Source organism: Fusarium musae, chromosome 5 (genome assembly GCF_019915245.1).
Source record: "Fusarium musae strain F31 chromosome 5, whole genome shotgun sequence".
NCBI classification, from domain to species: domain Eukaryota; kingdom Fungi; phylum Ascomycota; class Sordariomycetes; order Hypocreales; family Nectriaceae; genus Fusarium; species Fusarium musae.
In genome coordinates, this window is record NC_058391.1 from 3,309,584 (window position 1) to 3,333,772 (window position 24,189).

Genomic DNA, 24,189 nt, shown 5'->3' on the forward strand with positions numbered 1-24,189 from the left:
TCTTCACCCGCCGAGACTACTCACAGCTACTTCCCTTCCTTCATCCCTGCTGAGTTTGGTCCCCAGCCTATTCAGTGCCCCCATAGCACTCGATGCGAGTGTACCGGCTGCAGTGGATGCAAGAACGAGATTTCTAACTGGAGCACCATGCAGTGCTCTAGCTGCAACATGAACTGCCCTGCCTAAGTGACTATTCATAGCCGACTTGGGATGCTTCATTTCCTCCAGGCTTGCTCTTCTTGAATGCCTCGCATGTTTTAGATTAGTATTTATCCTTGGCATGGTTTGCGATGAAGAGGTTTAGGTGGAGTAGGATAGAGTTATAAAAATTGAGAAATTATACAAAGAGCATAGTAACAAATTGCCTGAATTGATCTATTTTATGTGATGCAATATCAGGCGACGGACACTGGGAACCCCCAGTATGTAATAATCGCGGCCTTAAGGTTTACAGTAGAGGATATACAATGAATATATCCTGTCACAGCTGAACTTGAGGGTGACATCTTGACGTAGAAGGTTCCTAGTGCTTGTAATATACTTTTCCCCTTCGTTCGATTAAACACCAAACGTAATGCTGAACATAAAAAGAAATGTGAAAAAGTTTTTACGGGTTATGGGCTCGGCATCATATAAAAAGTCACGTTCAGTCCAGCGGAGCTAATGGGTATGTTTGGTAAAGCTTTCTTTGATTCTCCATGACCTGTTGAGCAACCTGCTGGGTCTCTCATTCGCTTCACCGTGAACGCTGCATGGGAATACACCAATGAGCAATACCAGAAGTTTCCAAGAAGGAAAAGATCAAAACCCACATAAGAAGGTAGCGCATACGTGGATTGGAGGTAGCTTGCATCAACAAGGATGCAATAGAGATAAGATAAACCACCTCATCTCGAGCCTCCGACAGTATCTAGACGGGGCAGTTGCAATAGCAATCGTAGCACTGGAGGCTGTTGATGCAGTAGATATTCCTAGTACAGCCATCACAACCCTGGCACCGGCAGCGAATACATTTACCACACTCATGGACATGAGGGTCTTGATCAAGAGGGCTAGGAAGGTTATCCGGCTTGGCTTCACAGGCCGACTTTGGGACCGCGACATAAGCGGAAATTGAGGAGTGGGATTCATGGTGGCGAACTGAGAGAGCACTTGGGACAAAATTGTTACCGATGGGACTAATGACGCTACCAAGAAAGGCGCGAGGCCAGGGGATTTTTTATCTGGTTAACAATACGTGAAGAGGCCGAGTTTACCTCCTCAGCATATTCACCTCGATTCGAAAGCGGATATTTCATCCGTGACAGCTCCATTATTGACCTCCGAACAGGAACAAAAGTCCTTTGCCTGATTCACCTCTGGCACTGGTGAAGTGATACGCGGCTGAGCAAAGAACAATGAATTGCTAACAATCCCATGGGCCTGTCTTTTTTTTGTTCTGTCCCTGAAAGCTCTCCGAGCAAGTGTCTGCCGTATAGATGCGATTTTACCTGGAGAGATTAAATGTGTATCTTGCCGCCCGCTACCTCATCGATATAGGTACATTGCGTGGAAAATGGCGGAACCTGATGACAGTGACAATGGAAGATTTGGAAGGAATCGATTTACAAATACGTTTTTGAAGTACGCGACTTTGTTCATAAGTACGAAAAAATATTCACATGTTTCTGTAAGATCTTAGTATGCATTCAAATTAGACATACGTATCCATCGATGTGGAAAGAAACTCTGGTGTAACAAGGCCACTGAACTATTGATATGTCTATTGGAAGTAGTTCGCATGCTCTCGGCTTCTGGCCAATGATACTTCGCCTAAAGTCATCTTGGACTCACTAAAAATGTGATAGCAATTCAGCTGCACTTGTACCGTCAATCGGATCCAGCGCTATAAGATCCCTGAAACCTCCCTAGACACAAACGGCAGTGATTTATCCAAGCTCAGCGAGCCACGTTCCCGCCACAAGGGATAGTTCCTGGGCCCAGAACGGCATTTAATCCATGGGGACGGGCCGAGCCACTGAGATATCGCTAATTAATACTGCTATTGGGAGTGATTGCAGGATGTTCAGCTCCGCTCTCGCCAGCTTGGTCTTAGCTTGTCCCAGCGGCTGGAGTCTGGACAGGTCTGTATCAAAGCCGCCACTGTTGGGGTTGGGCACTTAAGAACCATCTCCGCACAAGTGAGTGTGTTCTGCCTCTGATTATCTGTTCCTTCATTCTCTCCTCTTTTCTTCACCAGAAATATGGCCTCTCGACTTTTCGCGGGCATCACTGGACGCCAACTCTTGGCTGGCGGCGCTGCGCTTGGAGGAACCGGCCTTGCTGGGTCACTGATTCAGACAGAAAGTGAAAGACTGCAGGCTACTGAAGCACAAGTGCAGTTCCATACCTCCTCCATCCACCCAACTCCCGTTGGCTTCAGCCCTTGGCAGATCCGCAACGACTATCCTACCTCGGACATTCTCAAGGCTCGCCTCAAGGCACAGAAGGATGATTCACTCCCCAATGCTCCCTCCCCATTGATCCCTGCCCCCGGACTGCCCGGTGACTTTGAGGGCGAGAATGCGCCGTGGTTCAAGTACGACTACGAAAAGGAACCGGAAAAGTTTGCTGAGGCCATCAGAGAGTATTGTTTTGATGGCAATGTCGACAAAGGGTTTCGACTCAATGAGAACAAGATCCGAGACTGGTACCATGCACCTTGGATGCATTATCGGGACCCAAACTCAATGTGTACTGAGCGTGAGCCCATTAATGGCTTCACATTCGAGAGAGCGACACCCGCCGGAGAGTTTGCTAAGACACAAAATGTGACCCTACAAAACTGGGCCATTGGATTCTATAACGCTACCGGTACGTCTTATCATGCTGTAGCCCGTCTTGGTCTAACATTCCTCAAGGTGCCACTGTCTTTGGCGATATGTGGAAGGATCCCGATAACCCTGATTTCTCTCAGAACAAGGAGTTTCCGGTCGGAACCTGTGTTTTCAAGGTAGGGCATGACTTGGCGCCGGCAGAGCATTATAACTGACATTAGCCAGATCTTATTGAACAACTCAACACCTGAGCAGATGCCCATTCAAGATGGCGCCCCAACAATGCATGCAGTGAGTTGTGCTGAGCATGGCGCCGCAATCACGACTTCTAACAGCATCATAGGTCATTTCCAAGTCAACGAGCAATGGAAAGGAGCGTAATGACTTCGCATCGCCGCTTCGTCTGATCCAAGTCGACTTTGCTGTCGTCGACAAGCGATCACCGATTGGATGGGTCTTTGGCACTTTCATGTATAACAAAGACCAACCTGGAAAAGGCGTGAGTAACCCCCAACAACCAAGGTGAAATTTCTTATGCTAACCTCGTTATGAAACTCTTAAGCCCTGGGATAGACTCACCCTCGTTGGCCTCCAGTGGGGTAATGATCATTGGTTAACAAACCAGGTCTATGATGAGACCAAGGCTGAGGGCCGCGTGGCTAAGCCGCGAGAGTGCTATATCCATAAGAAAGCAGAGGATATTCGAAAGCGAGAGGGTGGCACACGACCCTCATGGGGATGGAATGGCCGTATGAATGGCCCCGCCGACAATTTCATCTCGGCATGTGCCTCTTGCCACTCAACGTCAACCTCGCATCCCATATACAATGGAAAGGTCAAGGATGGAGTGAAGCAAACCTACGGAATGGTACCGCCACTAAACATGAAGCCTCTTCCACCGCAGCCCAAGGAAGGCAACACCTTCAGCGATGTGATGATCTACTTCCGAAACGTCATGGGAGGTGTACCATTCGACGAGGGTGTCAACCCCAATAACCCGGATGAGTATGACCCGACCTACAAGAGCAAGGTCAAGAGCGCCGACTACTCTCTTCAGTTGCAGGTCGGTTGGGCCAACTACAAGAAGTGGAAGGAGGATCACGAGACTGTGCTGCAGAGCATCTTCCGTAAGACAAGATATGTTATCGGCTCCGAGTTGGCTGGTGCTTCTGATCTGTCGCAGAGAGACCAAGGCCGACAGGAGCCAACGGATGATGGTCCGGTCGAGTGAGTATTCCAATGGAGTGAGGAAGATTGACAGTGTTGGGTGTGCGGGAGCTGGAGATAATACATAGTACGATCAGCCATGACGGTAACTAAGTGCTTTGGGAGCTTGGGAGACTTGGGATCGTGATCGTGACCAGCATTGCCCATGCGATAATAATTTCGAAATGACCCCATTTTATTCTTCTTTCTACATAATTTTCCAATTTTATTATCACCGACAGAGCGAAGCATGATTGTTGGTAATTTCCTCCATACAACCTGCTACTTATCCACTTCCATATCGGCAAGGATTATGCGCTTGCAACATCACTCTTTTAGGAAACGTCAGATTACGGAATTCCAAGACGCCAGTCTTGATACATCTTATGACTTCTAATGGAAGCAAGAAGTATGTCCCAATCCCGAGACAAAATGTCCTGGGGCAAAGGACGGCCGTCATCTTCACGGGAGGTTTGATGAGTTTCTTTGCTCTTCCTTCCCCAAGATACGAGAGCATTTTGCTTCCTGGAGAGTGTTTCAACAGCCAAAAAGGACTTCCTGAGACCTCAGAGCTCCAAGATAATCTAATACGATCATTCTGTCTGACGGCATGAAGGATGCCTAGGGCTTACTCGACAAGGCACGAGATGTCACCGGCTGATTCAGCCCATTGTCCAAGACAGGAAGGTCGCAGGTCAGCTTCCAGAATGGTGGCCTACTTCATCGCCACCTCTTTCGATCCCAATGTCAGGCCAAGATAAGCATATAAAGTGTGTAGCCAGCTCGGAATCACGAAAACCAAAATGAAACAGGGTCTTATATTTGCGAGCTAACTTTGGATCTCACTTGGGCCGTTTCCTCACCATGTCAACCGGTACGCATGAAGAGCTGCACGCAGAGCTTGCTACAGCATCAGTCGAGGAGTTCTTCGATCAAAACACCTCAGTTCAAGTCGTTATATTGCAATGGGTCGATATTTGTGGCATTTCAAGAACCAGATTACTCCCTGCTTCACGATTCAGGAACCTCGTCAAATCTAGCGGTCATCTTGAATGTGCACCTTTGGATACACTCGTACCTACAACCGCTGAATTCATCCCTCAATTATTCACCTTTTTCAACGGGAAGGGAATGATACACCCCGATGTTTCCTCGATCCGAACTATGAAGCATGATGCATCTGGAATCGGCAACGCAGCTCGATGCGTTGGTACTGTGGACTTTCAGAATACCGATGCCCGACTTCTCTTGAAACGCATCGTAGAAAGGGCTGAAGACTCTCACGGTTTGACGTTCCTTGTTGGCATTGAATTGGAATTCTGTCTTCTCGTTCCAGGAACTCTAGAAGCTGCTCAGCCTGCAAAGCCGGGAGTGGCTGGTACTTTCGGTACCCTGCGATCTAGAGTCTGGCCCATACTAAACGAAATAATTGTTGCTTTTAGCGAAGCAGGGGTTGAAGTTGAGCAGGTGATCAAAGAGTACGGTACATCGGCCTATGAAGTTGCCCTCCCTCCTCTTCCTCCCATTGAAGCCGTGGACACTTATTACTACGCCAAAGAGCTGATCCAGAATGTGGCACACAAGTATGGGATTCTTGCCACTTTCTATCCGACTCCATATGACGGAGAACAGGGCCAGAAGAGCGGACAGCACATTCACATCTCGGCAACCCCGACGGAAGAAAATAAAGACTGGAACCCGGATGACGCCATGGCAGGCATTTTGAGTCATATCCCTGCACTCATGGCATTGGGAATGTGCCAGGTTGATTCCTATGTGAGAGTCAATATCGGGAGAATGTGCACTGGCGGTCTTGTGGGCTGGGGTGATAACAATCGTGACATGCCTGTTAGAAGAGTGGCCAAGAACCACTGGGAGATCCGTGTCAATGACGCTACATCCAACTCATATGCCATGGTCGCGGGAATCATTGGTGCTGCGCTCGACTCCAAGCCGCTTACAATTGGAAATGCGGCTGGTAAGTCTACCGAAGCCTAAACAGCTGATGTTTGCTAACTAGTCTAGGATTTACATTGATGTATTCCGATGAAGAAAGAGAGAAGATGGGATTAACCAAGCTTCAACCGACTTCTCTTGAGGCTGCACTGGATGAGCTGGAAGATGACAGAGCCTGGGCGAATAGTGTTCTTGGTGAAGAGTATATCGACTGGTTCCTTCCCCTGAAGCGGGCAGAGATGAAAACCGTTTCGAAGATGGAGACCAGGGAGCGAAGAATTCATATGCTTAGCTTCTTCTAATACGGAACTATAGTGAAGACGACGCCCCTATCAGTCGGGGAAGTCAGCGAGTTGTGGTGCGTCTGGACCCAAGTAGTAAACAAGCGTACAAGTGGCTTAACGATCTTTAAGTGAAAGGTGACAGCAGGAATCATCTATCGTTTTATAGGGGACTGATTGTGCTGCATAGTATTCTCTACGCTGCAAATCTTAAGTGCTAAGGAACTGAAGAACGTTTTTCTTTGTGAGACTGGGTCGAAAATCGGCGGCGTTAGGCAGTTGCACAAAATAAGCATCAACAATACCAAGCCCCAATTTGCATTTCAGTCGGAGATGAAGCCAGAACCTGGGACGCTGAAGATAGTAACGATAGATCACAGGCAATGACCTAAGCAGATCACAGAGGTCTAAGGTGCTATCAATAGTGAGAAGAACATGATGTAGGATGGCTAAATGGAGACGTTCAAACAGAGGCGAGTCAACGACGGTATCTGAAAGTATATTTCTGAAGGCCTTCGGAGGATAAGATTCTTTGCTTGATGATGGTATGCAGATTCGAGTGGCGGCCTTTCTTGAAATTCTGTCAGCAATATATGAGGAACTGGTGGTTGAGGATATTAGTGAACCTACTTGAGTAGCCTGGATTCCACTTCCCCCTCAAGAAGAGGAAGGAAAACTTAGGACCTTAGTCCTAAATGACAAAAGTGACTTAGTATAGATTTAAGATATTCTTATTAAAATTAGGATATCTCTATTAAGTTAAGGATACCTTTTGCCAAGTTCATCTTAATAGGCATCTTATATTTAAGTCTAATATTTTCTTGCTTCCCGCGGCCTCTACAGATAATGCGGAGATAAGATAAATCCGTGCCCCCAGCCTCAAGCCACATGTTGATCGCCCACGTCTCGTCTGACATACAGAGCAGGCCTAACGAGCCCGATTGAGCAACTCCGGGATTAATAGCAAAATCCGGGATCGCGGGGGTATATCAACGAGTTCGACCACCAAGAGACCTAAAGAGATACAATCCAAAAGCCGTCTTTGTTCACTATTCCCTACAACCTAAGTAAAATCTTCCTTCAACAACGAGTTCTTTTCCATAGGTACGAGGCCATGTCTACTCCTAGCCTGAGAAATGCCCAGCAAGTTAGAGACTTTGTGGAGACGAAACACGACAAGCCATATGACGCCATCGACCCAAAGAAGACAAAATTATCAGATGGCTTTGTTGTATGCATAATCGGCGCTGGAGGAGCTGCGGGTTCCGGGCTGGCAAGGTCTTTCGCTCAAGCCAGCGCCTCAGGCATGGTCCTCGCTGCGCGATCGCAAAGTACGTTGGAGACAACGGCCACGGAGGTAAGTGATATTGATGCGTCGATCAAGGTTGCCTCTGTGGTGTGCGACATCACTTCCAATGAGAGCGTAGCCAATATTGCTTCAACTATCAAGAGCCAATTCAACGGGAGACTAGACGCCGTATTCGTCAACTGTGGGTTCTCGGGTCCCCTTTCAAAGGCTACAGTTCTTGAAGAGGACTTTGAGGACGTGCAAAAAGCCTTTTCCACCCACTGTTTAGGCACATGGCTTGCCGCACACCACCTTTTCCCCTTCCTTCTTGAGAGCAAAGGTAGTTTTATCGTCATCAGTTCCATCTCAGCTCAAAGTCTCATCGGATTCGGCACAACATCTCACTATTGTACCAGCAAGCTTGCCCAAGCTCGTATGGTTGAGATGCTACATGCCCAGTACGCCGACAAGGGCATTTTCGTCGCCAATGTGCACCCAGGTGGAATGCAGAGCGAGTTCTCAAGGGCAGCATCGAAGGACATTCAGCACCGTGAGCTATCCCCAATATTGATTTAAGTCAAAAACTTACGATTGCCAGTCTTGACCGATAGCCCAGATCTCGTTGGGGCGTTTTCTGTGTGGTTGCTAAAAGCCGAAGGGACGCTAAAGCGGCAGTGTGCATTGAACGGACGATGGCTTTCTTGTAAATGGGATGTCGCTGAGTTGGAGTCGAAGTTTGATAGCATTCAGAAGCAGGATCTTCTGAAGTTCCGGATGGCTGTTTAGTGACCCCATGTAGAATACTTATTATCATCTGATGATTACGTCTCGGGCATGGCTGGCAACGATACAGCTTTCCAATGGCAACCTAGCCGACTAAGGAAATAACTACTACATTTTCTACATCAACGAGCTCTTGTCATCAATACTATACTCACTAGCATCAAGGCTACAGCTAGCTTTACAGTATTATCGCATATCAAGATTTAATTGATTCATGATCATCGTGTGAGTCGGGGCTGGTGGCTTGCAGCATAACCTGTGGAGAGCGCACTAACTCTTTCACATTCCTATAGACTATGGATAGAAGAATTCTACAGCAAAAACTATTTACAGAATCAAGGTATCTAACTCTCTGAATTCGCTGCCGCCTCCTGTGGACCGTCATCATCCGAGCCGCCATCATAAGACTCTTCAAATGATCGAAGTAACTCGGCCGCACTCTTTGGAATGCTATAGTCACGCCCAGAAAGCACATACATCAGACGAGATGCTTTGCTGAGGACTTGCCCACGGTGCATCTCCTCAAATATCCCCGCAGCCATTGCCCACATACTCATTGAGCCTTTGTAGTCCCTTTCAGCTTCACTCAGGATATATCCGGCCATGAAAGGCAGCTCCCATTCCGACAAAGCGAAGTCTGATCCGTGGATTTTGCAAAGATTGGGATCGTATGCCATCCAAAGACATCTCAACCACTCCCAGCTCATTTAATGCAAGCCTAGGTAAGAAAATGCGAGCTCCTCTAATTCAGCACTCATAGCATTGCCAAGTGAAGCTAATACGTCAGCTGGCGTAACGCGTGTTTTGTCGTCTGCTGTCAATGGGGTGTCCTTTTCTTTGCCTTTGCCTTTGTCTTTCTGTTTTTCCCTTGAAAGTACTTCGCTAATGGTCTCCATTGTCCAATTCATTCGGTTGGCATTTCTCTGGTATCGGCCTCGGAGGCTTTGTGGATCCGAGCACGCCAAGTTCATGATATTCTTACAATAGCGGGCAACAGAACCAAACCGATTGGCCATCTAGACCCTAAAGCAAAAACTATTGTTTGTTCTTATGGATCGATGACGCTGGCATTTGTGGCTGTCTCGTTCGCGCATATCGCTGACTTGTAACTTAGAATAATGCCTGCAACCCGGTTCTGAGAGGTCTTATGGCTACACACGATAGAGTCCTACCTAGGCTGCATCGTTAAATACTGCAGGATACATCACCATGCTCTCATGCGAAGCAAGAAGACTCCACCCATGTCGTGAGAAATTGTTGTCGTGAACGGATCGGAAATACATAGGACTCAAAACAGCAAATAGGAATACAGATCGTTCTAATCTGTTCAAACTCTATAACCGGCCCTATATACTGTCTCTAAGTCAAACAGAGTATATGCTTGGCTGTCGCGTATAGGTTATTTCTTGTGCCTGGAGCTTGCTTAGTGTTGGTGTCAGCCTTACACCGTTCACGATGACGATCTTTCCTTTTCCAGTTTAGGGCTTCGAGGAGGGGCAGGGGCTTTGAGACTTTTTTTCACTCATGCTGGCCTGTTCGCGGGCGGAACTTGTGCAGCCTATCGCACAAGGGTAGGACTGATAGTCTGAGCCCTACGGCTTGCAACTCGCCCCATGATTAGTAAACAGGCCGTAGATGACCATTCGAAAACACTTTGACCTGTTTTCCTCTCAAAATATTCCTATACGATTGCGATTCGCCAGATCAATCGTGGCGTCAGCAATTCTACACCAGTTCTTCCAACATGGAACAGTCTTTATGCGATACCTGTGCCAAGATAAATATTGAAGAACTTGTCTCCAAACAGGGCTTCGCACTACACAAGAACCTACTCGAGCTCTACAAGTCTGTGAGAACATGCCAGCTATGCCGGCATGCACTGAGTTGCTTGAAGCCTCTTTTACCACTCAACTTGAGAAGCATACCTTGTCGTCACGCAATGAGACATCTGGGCTCAGAATGCTCAAAATCCTCTCTTTCCGAATCGAACCAGAAGCTTCTCGCTACTCAGCAGGCTCGAGCCTTTTATGGACAACATAACCACCCGAAACACGGCTTGACTATAGTGGTTTCGGACGTCGACTCGGGAGCTCCTGGCGAGCGCGAACAAAGCATTCCCTGGCTTACAATGAGGACACTTCATGGGGATCCTGCTCAGCGATCAGGTGCCAAGACCGCTCGACTGATACCAGAAAGCACTTCCAGTTTGACTTCAACTGTACATGCTTTGGAGTGGCTAAAGGAATGCCTTCTAAGCAAAGATTGCTTTGAAGGTTGTACACACATCATTGACAACGATCTTCAGGAGTGCCTGGCAAAGATGCATGGCAACAACGAACGGTCGGAATCACCTTTTCTGTCAGAAGGACCTGATTTGTCGCTGCAGGAAAAAGAGATGAGAAGGCTGCAATTATGCGAGGACATCCAGTTCTTATACCAGCAAAGGAGCCTCACACGAGGTGACACACTTGTCGAAGAAGAGCGCGCCGCGAGACTTGTTGAGATCATCAATACGGACCGTGGAACCAAGCTCAAGATAGTCCCGGGCTCACTTGGATATTCATCTTATGCCGCTTTGAGCTACAAATGGGGTGGCTTGGATGCTATCTGGCAAACCACCACCAAGAACCTTGGCATGCGCCTGGCAGAGTTCGATATTGTTGAGCTTCCCAAGACGCTGTCCGACACCGTTCATGTAGTCAGAAATCTTGGCCTAAAATGTGTTTGGATCGACAGTCTCTGCATTATTCAAGATGACAAAGAAGATTGGGCAAGGGAAGCCGTCAAAATGGCTTTCATCTACCAAAACGCCCTTGTGACTATCTCTGCTGACTCCAGCCAAGACGCCAAAGCAGGTTTACACAGCGAGAAGTCTTCTTCCATTTTCAATGACAGGGACATCTTGAAGATCTGCAGCAAGCTCTCAACTGACGAAAAAAGCTCAATCTTTCTGTTCCCAGATCAAGAGACAAGGATCGATCGCCCGGCTACCAATCTGCGAGATATGGGTGATCTTCTAAGCCACTGCGCACTCCGTGACCGAGGATGGACCATGCAAGAGCGAATCTTATCCTCCCGTATCATCCACTACGCCGAAGACCAACTCTATTGGGAGTGTTACCACGGGATCCACGAAAGCGAGGACAAACTTCTTTGGATGGGCCGTAACATGAACATCGCAAAGATAGCACATCGAATTAACTCTGCGGAGAATGAGGAAACAAAGAAGAAAGAACTCAAACAGATGCTGCGCTACTGGTATGTTCACCTTATTGGGGGAGACTACTCGCATCGCTCTTTAACATACATCGACGACAAGCTACTCGCCATTAGTGGTGTAGCCAAAGCCCTCGACAACATTCACCCGTATGGCTACATGGCCGGCCATTGGTGCGAAGACGACGATGAGCTCGTCAAGAGTCTCTGCTGGAAGCGTGGCGGACCAGGAAAGAAGGCGTCCAAGTATCGCGCGCCATCTTGGTCATGGGCCAGTCAAGACTCAGCAATTGACTATGGTCATTTCAGCATAGTAGGGGCTCTGGGTGAGAAAATCGTGGCAGAGCCTGTGGCAATGGAGGGCCAAAGCCCAGATGGCACTCCATTCGGTCGATACGATAACGGGTATCTTCAGATGAAAGCCAAGGTCGGCCACGGGAAATTATTCCCAAACTGCGGGCATGATTTCAGTAACCATCAGCAGACTGGTGCTTCCGGTGGCTACACTGTTGATCCTCTGAAAGAGAGATGCGCGTTTCTCCTCCTCGATGGCGGAGAAATGTCTGATCTAGTTTGGCTAGACGTGGACCAGGCGACTCAAGAGCCTATTACAGAGCCCATTGATGTTCAAGTCGTCATGCTTTCGGAGATGGAATGTGAAGGAGAAGAAGGGTCGCGCCCTGGAGCTTGCTTGATCTGTACTTTGGACGAGAAGTACTACTTGACGAGAATTGGGTTCACAGAATCTCTCAAGTACTACAAAGAAGGACAAGGTGAAGAACCTCCTCCTGTTTCAGGGCCGCATCTTTGTGACAAGAAAGTCATTACTTTAACTATAATCTAGTTACATAGGCAGCGTTGCAGCTTCGGTCGCAGTGGCGGTGATTCGGCCGAGCGGTGGCCTTCTAATCATGGCGCTCCGTAACGGACATCCTCAGGAACCTTCCAACATTTTATCAGGGTGCTACAATAAACTGGTCTAAGGGCCGAATAGGATATACTGAATTTATCTAAGTCCTTTCATCCCTTAGATAAGAGTTCCTAACTTATACGTAGGCCATTCCTTCATAGGTATTCAACCGCTCTGGAACTGATTCGGCCGAGACGGGGGTTTTGTCAGGATCACCCGCTATTCGAAAGTCCTAAGTTCGGTGGTGCCCTGTCGATATCTATGGTCATCCGATGGAAATTCCGTACGGTGGCCTGCGCTGAGTGGTTGCAAGAGTATAGCCAATTGACTACATATACGTTCTTCAGACATCCTCTTCACTGTACATGGACTCATTACTCTGCTGACCCTCATCACTTCCGTCACCATGTCTTCCACAAACGAGCCCATGCGCGTACCGGACATATTGGCTCTGACTGCGACCGCAAAAACGTACATCGATGTTTTCAGAACGCTAGACACGGAGGCCCTGTCCCGCATCCTCAGCGACGAGTATAGTCACCAATTTGCGCCAACCTCGGCTCACATTCCTGGTTCTATGGATCACAACGGTTTTGTTGCTCGCTTCAGACGTGTCCGAGAGGTCATATCTTCCTTCACCGTCATCGTCAAGCAGATGTGGCCCAATCCGTCACTACGACAGGTCCTCTCGTATGGACGAGCTCCGAGACCAACTTCCACAGGCATTTGAGAGACAGTGATGATGATGAAGAATGGAGGAAGCCGGGAGAATACATGTTTCTGATGACCATGAATGAGACTGGGGAAGAGATTGTGGATGTGCTTGAGTTCGTGGAAGTAAGGCTACAGAGGATATTGTTGGTCTAGTGGCCAGAGCATTGGAGAAGACGTCACCGGCTGAGTCTTGAAGGAGACAATGCGCCATGACGCTTTGGACAGTAAATAGTTATATAAATACTGGGTATATGTATTCGGCTAGCAATGCTATGTGATTGTGAAATCCAAATTTATGTAAAGAGAAAGTTGTTTCAATTCCAGTTATACGCTTTCCTCTTGCGTCAAAGCCCACTCGTCCTTGGCCTTCAGCTTTTGTCGTTCACCACGTCCCATCTGATACAGTCGAGACGCTCCGTAGAGTTGGGTCGTGATCCACAGGGAGAACACCAAGGGGGTAATGATACGCCACTCGAGACCCCAGCGATGCCACGACCGGTTGAGAAGATATATCGTAACGGCGACCTCGGTTATAGCTCCTGTAACCTGCCAGACACAGCATGTATAGGCCATACGGGACAACAGCAGAGTGTTGTGTCGCTTGATTCGCCAGATTATCATCATAAGGAAGATAGGGAGCTCGACGATGACATCGAATGTACCTGAAAAGAAAACGTTGTCAGCATATTCCGACTCGCGAGATTGGAGAGGCTTGGTTGACTAACCCCAGACCATGCACATGTAGAACTCCAGTGTAGCTTCGTGATGCTTGTCGTGGTCGGCAAAAAGACTCAATGCTGTCTGTGTGATGACAAGCAGTCCAGTATGGTGCGCAATGCTGAGAGGGCTCGCGAACTTGGTACGAAAGCATATTTCGAAGATGTAATATGAACTGTAGACTTCGGATAGAACAAGCAGGCTGTCTCCGATCGTGACAGCGCTGCCTTTGGTAAACGGTGTAGAGAAGCTGGCGTCGCCGATGAGGAAGTACATGATTGGATAGCATCCACTGCAAAGAATGCAGAAAAGAATGATGCTACCGACGTGGAAGTAGACAAAAGACCGCCGTCGCCTCTCATCCTTGGTTCGTTCGAATGTTTGGCAGATGTCTTTGTAAACAGCTGGTAGGATCCATCGCTCGAGGCAGTTGGTAAGGAGAACAATGCAGATGATGCTGATAGCAAGTATTAAGGAGCCGTATGGTAGAAGATGTGAAAGAGGGTTGTTTTCGATGATCTGGATCTTGGGTACAAATAACCGATGGGCATGATGAGCTGAATCAGACATTATAGCGAGTGGAGAATACAAACGAAAGCAATTAATTAGGCAAAAAGTGTACAGAAGAAATGAATTGTCAAACTGCGGAGAAGAAGAGGCCATGATTCTGTATTTATCCTCGCATCATTCGTGCCTCCCTGACGCAAAATCGCCTACTAAAAAGGAAAGTTGCCCACGCGGCTCAAACCGAAGAACGGAGTAGGCAGCAAAGAAGGCCAATACGAGAAGGCCAGCGCTTCTCAAGCGAGGCAAAGCAGCAAATATTCAACACCCTGGGATTGGTTCTATCGTAGACGCCTCCATACGAAAATTGCCGAGATTCTTCTAGTCACGGGCCTAGAAGCGCAAGCTAGTCTCGTCAGTGGTCAACTCGTAAGATTCGGTCCGGGGTAGCTGAGGCGGAGCAGGACAGGTTGCTCCACTTGGGCAAGCCGTGTTTCCGTGGGCAGATTACGCGGCTGCGGTTCCTCGGCAAGATGCGAGAATTAATTTGGCGCCTTGATGTTTATACGTAAATAACAGTGAGAAGGGGGGTCTGTGCTTGGATACTTCACATCTCGTGAGAAAGGGTCTTGTTCGGGATTGACAAGCCGATCAGGGGTTAGTTTTAGGCCGGGGCGTTTTTGAGTTTGTATCAGAAGGGATTTACACATGCATTTGGGGGATAACACGGCAGCATGTAAATGAGGGATGTTATCTGGGCACAGAATCTGACATGAGCAAACAACACCCCAACTCCGACTCTCGTATACTGACATTCCCGACTTTGTCTACTTCTTCGGGAACTTCACAATTGGGAATGAGCTCAAGTTCAATGCCTATCGACTCAGCCATCAGTACGCTTCGACCAATCTTTGGACTTCATCAAGTTTAGTACAGGCAGCTAGGATAGCCTATAAGTCTTGGCTCTGAGCTTCTCTCAAAGCCAAGTCCAACATAATTGGGTCATCTGGGCTACCCCTAGATTATTGCATGCATGTTGAACCCTGCATGTGTTTTGGCCAGATGACGTGGCTTGAGTTTCGCGAGAAACAGAGCGGAAGGGGTCTAGCTTCAGAGTTTCTAGGCTGTGCCGTAGCCGTTGGTGAAATGGCGCACCTTGAGTAGAAGTTGTCGGCCCTTACTTGTCTAGGAACGTTACGAGGGAGTAAGACGGCCCCACTTTCGGCGCTGGACTTCCGATGCAACGGCGCAATTGCGGCATCACGGCATTGTTGTAGGGAATCTTCCTCCAGAACGTGCTTTTATTAGGATCCGCCTCGTGCCTCGTGCCTCGCATGAATGAATCTTGGGGTCTCTCAAGTGCCCACTTATACCCGACTAAGGGGGAGTCAAACGACAAAAAGACTTGGACAAGCTTGTTATAACTTACGCTTCTTAGCTAGTCAGTTATTTTTGACACCAGGCTCACAAGATCAGAAGAGTCTAGCACCCTAGAGCCGGTATCCGTTAACCTGAGTCTTGGTCTCGTATCCCTGGACAAAACAGCAGCGAGGAAGCCAGAAGATGTAGTGGTGAGAATACATATACAGTTTCCTTATTGCCCAGCGTGTACCTTTAGCCTGATCTTCTTGCTTGAAGTCCTATGATTTTGTGATGCTTCGGTTGTTGATGAGAACCACTGACAGAATGATTGGGCGGCAGAGTTTGTTGCCTGAGGTTATAGGACTAGCGCGATGGACATCTCAAACTACAAAATGAAGCAAATCTTGCTTCAAGCATCCGTTGCGGGCTCTCGAGTCGATGAAGAGCGACCTTGAGTATAGCAGAATAGATTTTCCATATATTCAATTGCTCTCAAATAAGTCATTTTGCGATGAGCGACTCTCCGCAACGAACTCCGAATATTCCGAGATACCCGAACGCGCCGAGAACTGAGGCTGCAGCAAATCAGCCGCCAGATCTGAAGAGCATACTGCGCGTGAGGCAACTTGCGCGTATCAGAAAAGCATGCTTACCATGCCGGGAGAGAAAAGTGCGCTGTAATCATCAGCAGCCCTGTCAAACATGCATCAAGCGCGGTCACTCGGACCTCTGCTTCTACGACCAACCTCGGGCGTCATCAAGCCCAACTCCACAACCTCACCAACCAGAACTACAAGCTACGACGGACTCGAGTCATCGTACCAAAAATGCAGCACAATCTAGGCGCCCTGTCAGTCGCGATGGCAGTGTATCTAACGCGAGTCCGTCCTTGCTAGGTGACAACTCCATTATCTCAGTAGCACGACCCGATACTACCCAACCTCATGCCAACAACGAGCGTCGCACCGCATTTGAAACAGGAATCCTGCCTCTTCTCGGTATGGATGGTGCTTCCGATGGTGGACGTGGCACCCCTGCAGGACGCTTAGAAACAACCCTTGCTGTTGACCAAGACATGATTTCTCTGTTTGGCTTCTATCGGGATCGAGTTCACTCTTTTCAGTTCATCGTGGACGATCTCGCCGAGATCGAGAAGCTCATATGTTCTCTCCTGAATCACGAAGTGCAAGTACATCGGATGGACAACCACAGCCTTTGTCTTCTCCATGCTATAATGGCGGCTGGGGCTCAGTTCTCGGATTTACCCATTACTACACGACTATCCAAGTCCAGTCAAAATTGTAAGCATCAGTCTCCTCTTTTGGCCATTTAAGTATAACTGACCGCCTTAGTGCAATCCGCTCTCAAGTATTTAGGGTCCTTTGATCTGTTATGGAATCCTTCCAAGAGACTAATCCAAGCATTGCTCATTCTTGGTCATGTTTTGCAAAATAACATGGATCCTCGTGCAGCTTGGATTCTAGGTGGCACCACGGTTCGAGTTGCGCTATCAGTTGGTCTCCATCAGCCTATTAAACGCTGTGCTCTCCGTCTCTCGCCTGCAGAAGCGCAGCAGTTAAGGTGGATTACCCAGCAAGATGCCCTTTGTTTTGGTAGTACTAACGTATTCCTTATACGTAGACTCGCAATTGTTTGGCAAGACGCACTTCTCTCATTAGCGTTTGACAGACCCCCAGCATCCCATGAAATGGACCTGGATTCAGACCTCTCAGCTCTGGTATCGCTAGATCCAACTAGCCAGCGTCTTGACTACCGACAGGCTATGAACTGGCTATGCCACCTGAGCTTCAGACATCTTCCAAGACTCCCTCAGACAGAACCAGTCAGGAACTATAGCCGGCTCTTTCATGACTTCGACCTTTACGAGTCTTCTCTAGCTCCTCACCTGCAGGATCTGCAGCGATCTAACTCGATCCAAGAGCTACAAGAACACTATAGCCTGATCGTCCACCGCTACTTTCTTCTCTCTACCCTCTGCCGCCCTGTATTATCCTCACAGGACAAAGGAAGGTTCAGTGAAGAAGAATGCTCTATGATATTGAGCCGATTTCAAGGTGCTTTGAAGCGAAGCGTCCGTGCTTTCATCAAGCTACGCTCAATCTCGAATCTTGCAACCCGTTCATGGGCCTTCGTTCACAATGGTCTTGCATCAGCTCTCTTGTTGAGTTTTACCCGGCAAGGGTCTAACGCTCAAGATCAAGATTCCCAGGAAATACTAGCTGAGCTAGTAAAAACGCTGACTGAGCGCAGCGACGATGTTGGGCAGTTCTCTGCGGCGCACAAGAAAGCTCTCAGGGCGATTCAAGCTCTACAACGATCTTCAGTGGAGGAGACCAGATTCCAAAGTGAGAATTCATCACAAGAGCATCATCCAATAGCAGTTTCTTCGGAAAACATAGCTATTCTACCAGAGCACTTTGGTAACACTCAGGAACCAAGGTTCGTGCTACAGCCCTCCCCACTGTTCAGTCATACTGACCTATTTCGCTGCAGCATGGTTAACTTGGATGATTGGCTTCGAGACTTTGACTTTGACGCATTCTCTCCCCTTGAATCATACAATTTCATCATGTCGGACCAGGTGCCACACGATTTTAGTTTCTAGGTCCCTATCTGTCCAGCGAATTTCGACACCCTAAAGATGTACTCAAATTATCATAAATATTGTAATCCTAAAGATACACTAAACTTATCATAAAGATTCTAATAAAATACTATTTTATGATAACACCTGTAAAATTTCTGTTTATCTCTGTAATTCTATGCTAGGATGGCCCAAATTATTTCGGGCTGTTGAAACCCAAGGCTTGCCATCGACTACAAACCCTGTCTTTGATCTCCTCCGGAAACGAGTTCTCAAAGTCCGCTGCTTCCCAGTTTTTCCCGGTTGTATATTCGACTGGCAACAAGCAGTCGGAAACAACCTTACCACCACGATTAGGCGCTCCATTGCCATGCGACATGTAGGGAATGAGAGGAAAACCGGCAACGTCTTCAAAGAAGTACTCGTCCATTCCGGGGCGGCAACGAGTACAGAAAGCCCAGATCACATCCTTGAAATCGTACACGTTGATGTCATCACCGACGATTACCAAGCGATGGATCGTATAGCCGACCTTGTGATTGAAGATGATGTCTCCGATCTCTCGGCAAAACTTCTCAGACGTTGCCTTCATCTCACGTAGCTTCTGAGTGTCGACTTGCAACGCAACCCATGTAACTTGAGACTCGAAAGGTGAGAAGGCTTCCTTGATAGGAAAACCTTTCGACTTGAGAAGAAAGCCGATCTCGGCGGCGGCAAGAGGACCTATCATTGTATGCTACTTAAGTTAGTCTCTATTTTCAAGTAAAATAAGCTAACTTAGTACTTACAGTCTCGTCGGTCAGCCTTCCACAATTGGAGACGGGCAGAATCGCATCTTTACGGTGCGTGATTAGATCCACCGTATACTTTGGCCATTGGTGTGCGTCACCAGGAAACACGTAGCTAGGGTGGCTATCAGCGCTAGAAGAAAATAGACAGTATCGTAGACTTACCCATGCATCTCTCCAAAGGGCCCCTCGGGTACTCTCTCCGTGATGGAGCATGTTCCTTCAAAGACTATTTCCGAGTTAGCGGGTACATAGAGCCCATTCGTCTCGCATTTGACAACGTCAAGGGACGATCCGACGAGGGAACCAATGTACTCGGCCTCAGATAATCCGTCAGGGAGTGGCATGCTCGATGCCATGACGGCAGCAGGAGGGACTCCAAAGGCCAAGGCATAAGGCATGTCGCGACCTTCTTTCTTCCACATCTCGTGGATCTGGTAAAGGTGTTGCGGCTTGATCACCAATCCGGCAAGGTGGTTCCGGTCATAGACCATCGCACGAGCAATAGACCAGTTTGCCCATTTGCCGTCTGGGGATTGAACAATGAACATTCCGTAAGTTTGGACGTATTTGCCGCCGTCTGATTGATGAAGTAGCGGTGCGGGAAGCTTGGTAAGGTCGAACTGGTCCGGTGTCAAGATATGCTCCTTGCAGGGGCCAGTCTCAACAACAGTAGGTGGGATAGGAGGTGTTGTTTTCGCAGCGATCATCTTGTCCAATATAGCCTTCATAGACGAGTCTTTAGGAAGTCCGAGATGCCTAGCAAGTCTTCCGTAGCGCTGCTCGGGGTCGGACCGGAGGGAGTTAGGTGCACCCAGTATTCTCCAAAGGCCATTCTCATCTTGTCCCTTGAGCTTGTTGAACAAGGGAGCTTTGTCATTAGTCTCAACAACCTTTCTAATAATTGCACCAACTTCAAGATGAGGGTCGCATTCTTCAGTGATTGAGACAAGGTCGCCGTCGGCTTCCAGAGCCTCAACGTAACTGCGGAAGTCCATGTGAGGAAGAGATTTAGAAGCCATGATGACGTTGAGTCTTAGTGATTCTTGGAAGGTTTCGACGATACAACTACAGGGCTTCTACAATTCTTATATCTCTTCGATCTCATACTATTTACTCCGTTTATCGTATGACGCATGCTAGGGGGAAATAAAACTCGGGACCTTAAGCCTAACTGATAAAAAGATTTAGGTAACTTGTATGAATTTAGGATAAGCTTTGTTTACCTTTTGTAGAGTTTATTTTATCACCCCAAACTTAGGTCTCGTGTTTTTTTTTGCTCCCCAAGGGCATGGTAGTCCGAGGCCCCGATTCCACCGAGTCCACATCTGCCGAGCCGCAATATCCGGGAAATGTGGGCTCCGAAGGCACCGAGGGTCCCCGAACTGAGCCTCAATGCTACCAAACTGACGGGTCTGGCATGACATGGGCTTCGTTTAAGAAGAGCGGCATGTCCTATCGGTTACATATGAGCACCATAACTACTAAGTCGCTTTTAGAAACTAGGAGCAGTCTTTACTCTATCGATTACGCGCCAACTTCTCTTTCCACTTTTGCATTACAACTCAGTTCTTTCAGAGATTAATATGGGAGAGGCACCAAGAAAGAAGATCATCGTAGCCCTTACTGGCGCGACAGGAGCTGCCATTGGCATTCACGTTCTCTCAACACTTCGAAGACTGAATGTTGAAACTCATCTCATCATTAGCAAATGGGCAGCCGAGACCATCAAATACGAAACAGACTACACGCCAGCTTCAGTGAGAGCACTAGCAGATCATGTCTACAACCCAAATGACTTAGCCGCACCAATTGCAAGCGGGTCATGTCATGTCGATGGCATGATCGTTGTCCCCTGCTCGGTAAAAACGCTAGCAGCCATCAACGCCGGCATTTGCGATGATCTTATCACTCGCGCTGCAGATGTCTGCCTCAAAGAACGAAGGCGGTTAGTGTTATCGTTGAGAGAAACGCCGCTGAGTGAGATACACTTGCGGAATATGATGGAGGTCACAAGAGCTGGTGCGATTATTGCACCTCCTGTTGTTGGATTCTATACGAGGCCTAGCTCGGTGGATGACATATTGAATCAGATGGTCGGTCGGTTGTTAGACTTGTTTGGCTTGGAAGCTGGGAACTTTGAGAGGTGGGAGGGGATGGCGAATGGGAAATCTTAAGTGCCGGCTTTGTGAGTTTTCGCGACTTTCTTTTGCAAATAGATCCATGGCTCGGGGCGCATGGAACAGGCAATTTGGTACAAAGGTATAGATTTGGGAAGATATGAGTTTTGGTAAAGGCTAATGGCAAACCTCAGTGACAAGCGCAAGTGATTTGTTGGAAGAAAGAGACAGGCATTGTTACCGCCGAATGAACACATGGGAAGTTGTGGGCTAGAAGTGTTATTTGCAGTTGAGATTTGTGGCAGTGAGCTTATTCCGGCAGAGAACCTAGAACACATGGGAAATTGAAAAGCACTGGAATTGCTGCAGCATGATTAGCCCTTTGTAAAGATGTGCGCGTCAACCCACTTTACGCGTTCAACCCCCATCTCGCGTTATCCTTTACAGCATTGGAAAGTCGGTCTACTCCGTACACAAGTTAAATATATCGGTATTAAACAAGAGATCGCAGAACATAGACACCAAATTTGACATAGTAAGACATATTTCTTTCCTTTTGCTGTAGTGGTGTTCGTCCATGTTTGACTTTTGATAACTGTGGTCTCGTCTCTAAATATGCTTTTTGGTTTTACTTAGTAGTCTACTTATCTATGATGCAATGAATATTTTAATATATCGCTTGGTAGACTTTTGAAAGTTGTAGGCAAAGAGAATTCAAATTAAGCAAAAATATATAAATAAATACAGCTGGAATAAAGACTATTTATTCTAGGTTCTTATAAGATTAACAGATCCAGAGTCTTCATCCAGATCCTGCAGGGTAACTCAGCAATTGTAGCACGGTTTACACAATAGAGGGCACTGTGTCCTGCACTGTGACGAGGCGCTAACGGAACAACTGAACAGCCGAGCGCACAGATCACACCTTTGAATCACTGAGCTTGCCAGCTTCCTCACTCTACCTAGGTACTTAGATAGATAGTGACAGCTTTGAACATTCTGCTGCAGCCTTTTTCGCTGTTCTTCTTCTTTTCAACTGTGATCAAAATATCCACCTCTTGAGATAATCTTTCCTCAATCTAAGTTTTCTTTACTTTTCCTTCCCTCTGACCATCGAAACGAGCTTAAACCATTACTGCTTCCACGGTCATGTGACATCCCCACAATTTCTCCAACGCCATTCGCATTCACGTTCTGGCCAAAGGCAACATCATCGCCATCCTCACCCGACCGACCGAAGGCACAACCATCTATCAAGAGAAGCGCTCCAACTTGTTCTTGCAGCGTGCTGGAGTTCAAGTGGGTTCGCTGATCGAGATTTAGCTCCTCGCCCGACCCTCCTCGCGCCCCAACGATAAGCACCTTCAGAGACCCGGTGAACCGTCACTGCAGACCGTTATAAAATTCCGACTTGTACCCATCGAACGTGCGCGGTGCGCCCTTCGTTGGAACAACCGGGGACTGTAGAAGGGATCTGGCTTGGACTCGCAGCGTTGCTGGAGCTCAAGCACGGTCTTGCAGCATTGCTGGAGACCACAGGTTGCCTGTTGACGGAGTTGGTTATCTCTGCTTGTGTCTCGTCGTTGACGGCGTAAAGGTACGTCTGATGCTCGCTGTGACACTGATGGATTCCAGGAATGTCGTCTTCCACCTCGCCATGTCTTGACGTCGATGAGACTACGCCCGCCGTTGTTGAGTGGGAACACGATGGCGCAACCCACTGCTTCTCGAAGCCCGATCCAAAGATCGATAGCATCATGCTGCGAGTTCACCTGAGCGGCCTGTGCGCAACTGTCGAGCTGCGCTTTCCGATGAACTTGAAAGGAGTCGAGGGCATTTCATCTGTCGCGATCTCCATCGATCCCTCTTCCATCACATCGTTCGATTTCGCTTTTGCTTCGACGGCACCGGAAGCGGTGCAAGAGAAGTTCAAGTGTCCCGTTGCGTGCCTGAAGTTGCAAACAAACAACAACATTCGACTCTTGGTTCCTTCCGCTGCCAAAGAACCGTTAGCCCCTAGCCGAACACAGTCAGGGAAGGTCTTGGATGCTGTTCGTACGCTCTCTGCCGCAACCTCATTCAGTATTTACGTCGACGCTACGAAGTTTTCCAAAGCCGAGCTCCAGTCCATCAGCGATGCCGTGAAACAGAGTCGCTTGACACCTCTCAACGACCAGCACCCTCCTGCAAACACCGATATCAAGGTCATCGATCTCTCACCGCAAGACGACGCGCCGCCGGCCTATGACGAAACTGGATCTCCACCGCCAGCTCCCCCAATAAATGAGAGAAAGCGCCGCCGCATTAGTAGTCCGGACGAGGCACGAGACGAACTCGCACAAATCTGGGCCGAGCTCAAGGCGCGAAGTGAAAAGGACCGACTCGTTCAGCAGGAACTCTCCGCTTTGAGACAAGAGAACAGCAGCCTCAGAACAGATCTCAATCAGCTCCGACAGCAAGTCACGATCTTTCGCGAGGACTTTAGCTCTCTGCAGCGTGATGTTGAACAGCTCCAGGACCAGGACAAACACAGCGCTGATGTCCTGGAAGGCTACGATACGCGTCTGGTCGAGCTACGAGATGATCTAGAGGATCTGGATGCCAAGGTGGATTCAATCCAGGAGCACAGAGACGAAAATGGAGTAGCGCAGTCATTTCTCGATAGAGTTCGAAGTGATGTGTACGACGATATCGTTTCACGTCTTACAAGTTGAACCACTCGGGTCATTGACTGTCGGTCAATAAACAAACAAACCATACTCAGCATTCATCTCCCGATGGTGCGTGCGTACATGGCGCCGTTGCCGCCCAAACTCATGCCAGCATACCCATTCACTGCCTGCGTGGCGTTGGCCGAAGATGGGTTTGCCGACGAAACTTCAGTCACCGCCGTCGCTCTTGTGAGCACGATGAAAGCATCCTC

General features: G+C 48.2%; 9 protein-coding genes across 9 annotated transcripts; 7 read left to right on the forward strand and 2 right to left on the reverse strand.

The window, feature by feature from the left end:
• Positions 1–2,243: 2,243 nt before the first annotated feature.
• Positions 2,244–4,047, forward strand: J7337_007469 (uncharacterized protein; the record flags this gene model as incomplete). The annotated part of the gene is made up of 5 exons (XM_044825121.1): positions 2,244–2,853; positions 2,901–2,992; positions 3,042–3,107; positions 3,160–3,315; positions 3,379–4,047. 5 exons carry the CDS (start codon positions 2,244–2,246, stop codon positions 4,045–4,047), a joined length of 1,593 nt encoding a protein of 530 aa, XP_044680778.1.
• Positions 4,048–4,886: 839 nt separating this feature from the next.
• Positions 4,887–6,280, forward strand: J7337_007470 (uncharacterized protein; the record flags this gene model as incomplete). Its single annotated transcript, XM_044825122.1, has 2 exons — positions 4,887–6,000; positions 6,048–6,280. 2 exons carry the CDS (start codon positions 4,887–4,889, stop codon positions 6,278–6,280), a joined length of 1,347 nt encoding a protein of 448 aa, XP_044680779.1.
• Positions 6,281–7,373: 1,093 nt separating this feature from the next.
• On the forward strand, positions 7,374–8,123 carry J7337_007471 (uncharacterized protein; the record flags this gene model as incomplete). The annotated part of the gene is made up of 1 exon (XM_044825123.1): positions 7,374–8,123. The coding sequence occupies one exon, from the start codon at positions 7,374–7,376 to the stop codon at positions 8,121–8,123; it is 750 nt and encodes a 249-aa protein (XP_044680780.1).
• Positions 8,124–10,074: 1,951 nt separating this feature from the next.
• Positions 10,075–12,390, forward strand: J7337_007472 (uncharacterized protein; the record flags this gene model as incomplete). Its single annotated transcript, XM_044825124.1, has 2 exons — positions 10,075–10,179; positions 10,324–12,390. The coding sequence occupies 2 exons, from the start codon at positions 10,075–10,077 to the stop codon at positions 12,388–12,390; spliced, it is 2,172 nt and encodes a 723-aa protein (XP_044680781.1).
• A 472-nt stretch (positions 12,391–12,862) lies between these two features.
• Positions 12,863–13,186, forward strand: J7337_007473 (uncharacterized protein; the record flags this gene model as incomplete). Its single annotated transcript, XM_044825125.1, has 1 exon — positions 12,863–13,186. One exon carries the CDS (start codon positions 12,863–12,865, stop codon positions 13,184–13,186), a length of 324 nt encoding a protein of 107 aa, XP_044680782.1.
• Positions 13,187–13,494: 308 nt separating this feature from the next.
• J7337_007474 (uncharacterized protein) lies at positions 13,495–14,457 on the reverse strand (the record flags this gene model as incomplete). Its single annotated transcript, XM_044825126.1, has 2 exons — positions 13,495–13,832; positions 13,896–14,457. The coding sequence occupies 2 exons, from the start codon at positions 14,455–14,457 to the stop codon at positions 13,495–13,497; spliced, it is 900 nt and encodes a 299-aa protein (XP_044680783.1).
• A 2,296-nt stretch (positions 14,458–16,753) lies between these two features.
• J7337_007475 (uncharacterized protein) lies at positions 16,754–18,379 on the forward strand (the record flags this gene model as incomplete). Its single annotated transcript, XM_044825127.1, has 5 exons — positions 16,754–17,054; positions 17,106–17,334; positions 17,395–18,119; positions 18,174–18,213; positions 18,268–18,379. The coding sequence occupies 5 exons, from the start codon at positions 16,754–16,756 to the stop codon at positions 18,377–18,379; spliced, it is 1,407 nt and encodes a 468-aa protein (XP_044680784.1).
• A 175-nt stretch (positions 18,380–18,554) lies between these two features.
• On the reverse strand, positions 18,555–20,168 carry FDC1 (Ferulic acid decarboxylase 1; the record flags this gene model as incomplete). The annotated part of the gene is made up of 3 exons (XM_044825128.1): positions 18,555–19,094; positions 19,147–19,279; positions 19,312–20,168. 3 exons carry the CDS (start codon positions 20,166–20,168, stop codon positions 18,555–18,557), a joined length of 1,530 nt encoding a protein of 509 aa, XP_044680785.1.
• A 2,735-nt stretch (positions 20,169–22,903) lies between these two features.
• On the forward strand, positions 22,904–23,980 carry J7337_007477 (uncharacterized protein; the record flags this gene model as incomplete). The annotated part of the gene is made up of 1 exon (XM_044825129.1): positions 22,904–23,980. The coding sequence occupies one exon, from the start codon at positions 22,904–22,906 to the stop codon at positions 23,978–23,980; it is 1,077 nt and encodes a 358-aa protein (XP_044680786.1).
• Between the last annotated feature and the right edge of the window lie 209 nt (positions 23,981–24,189).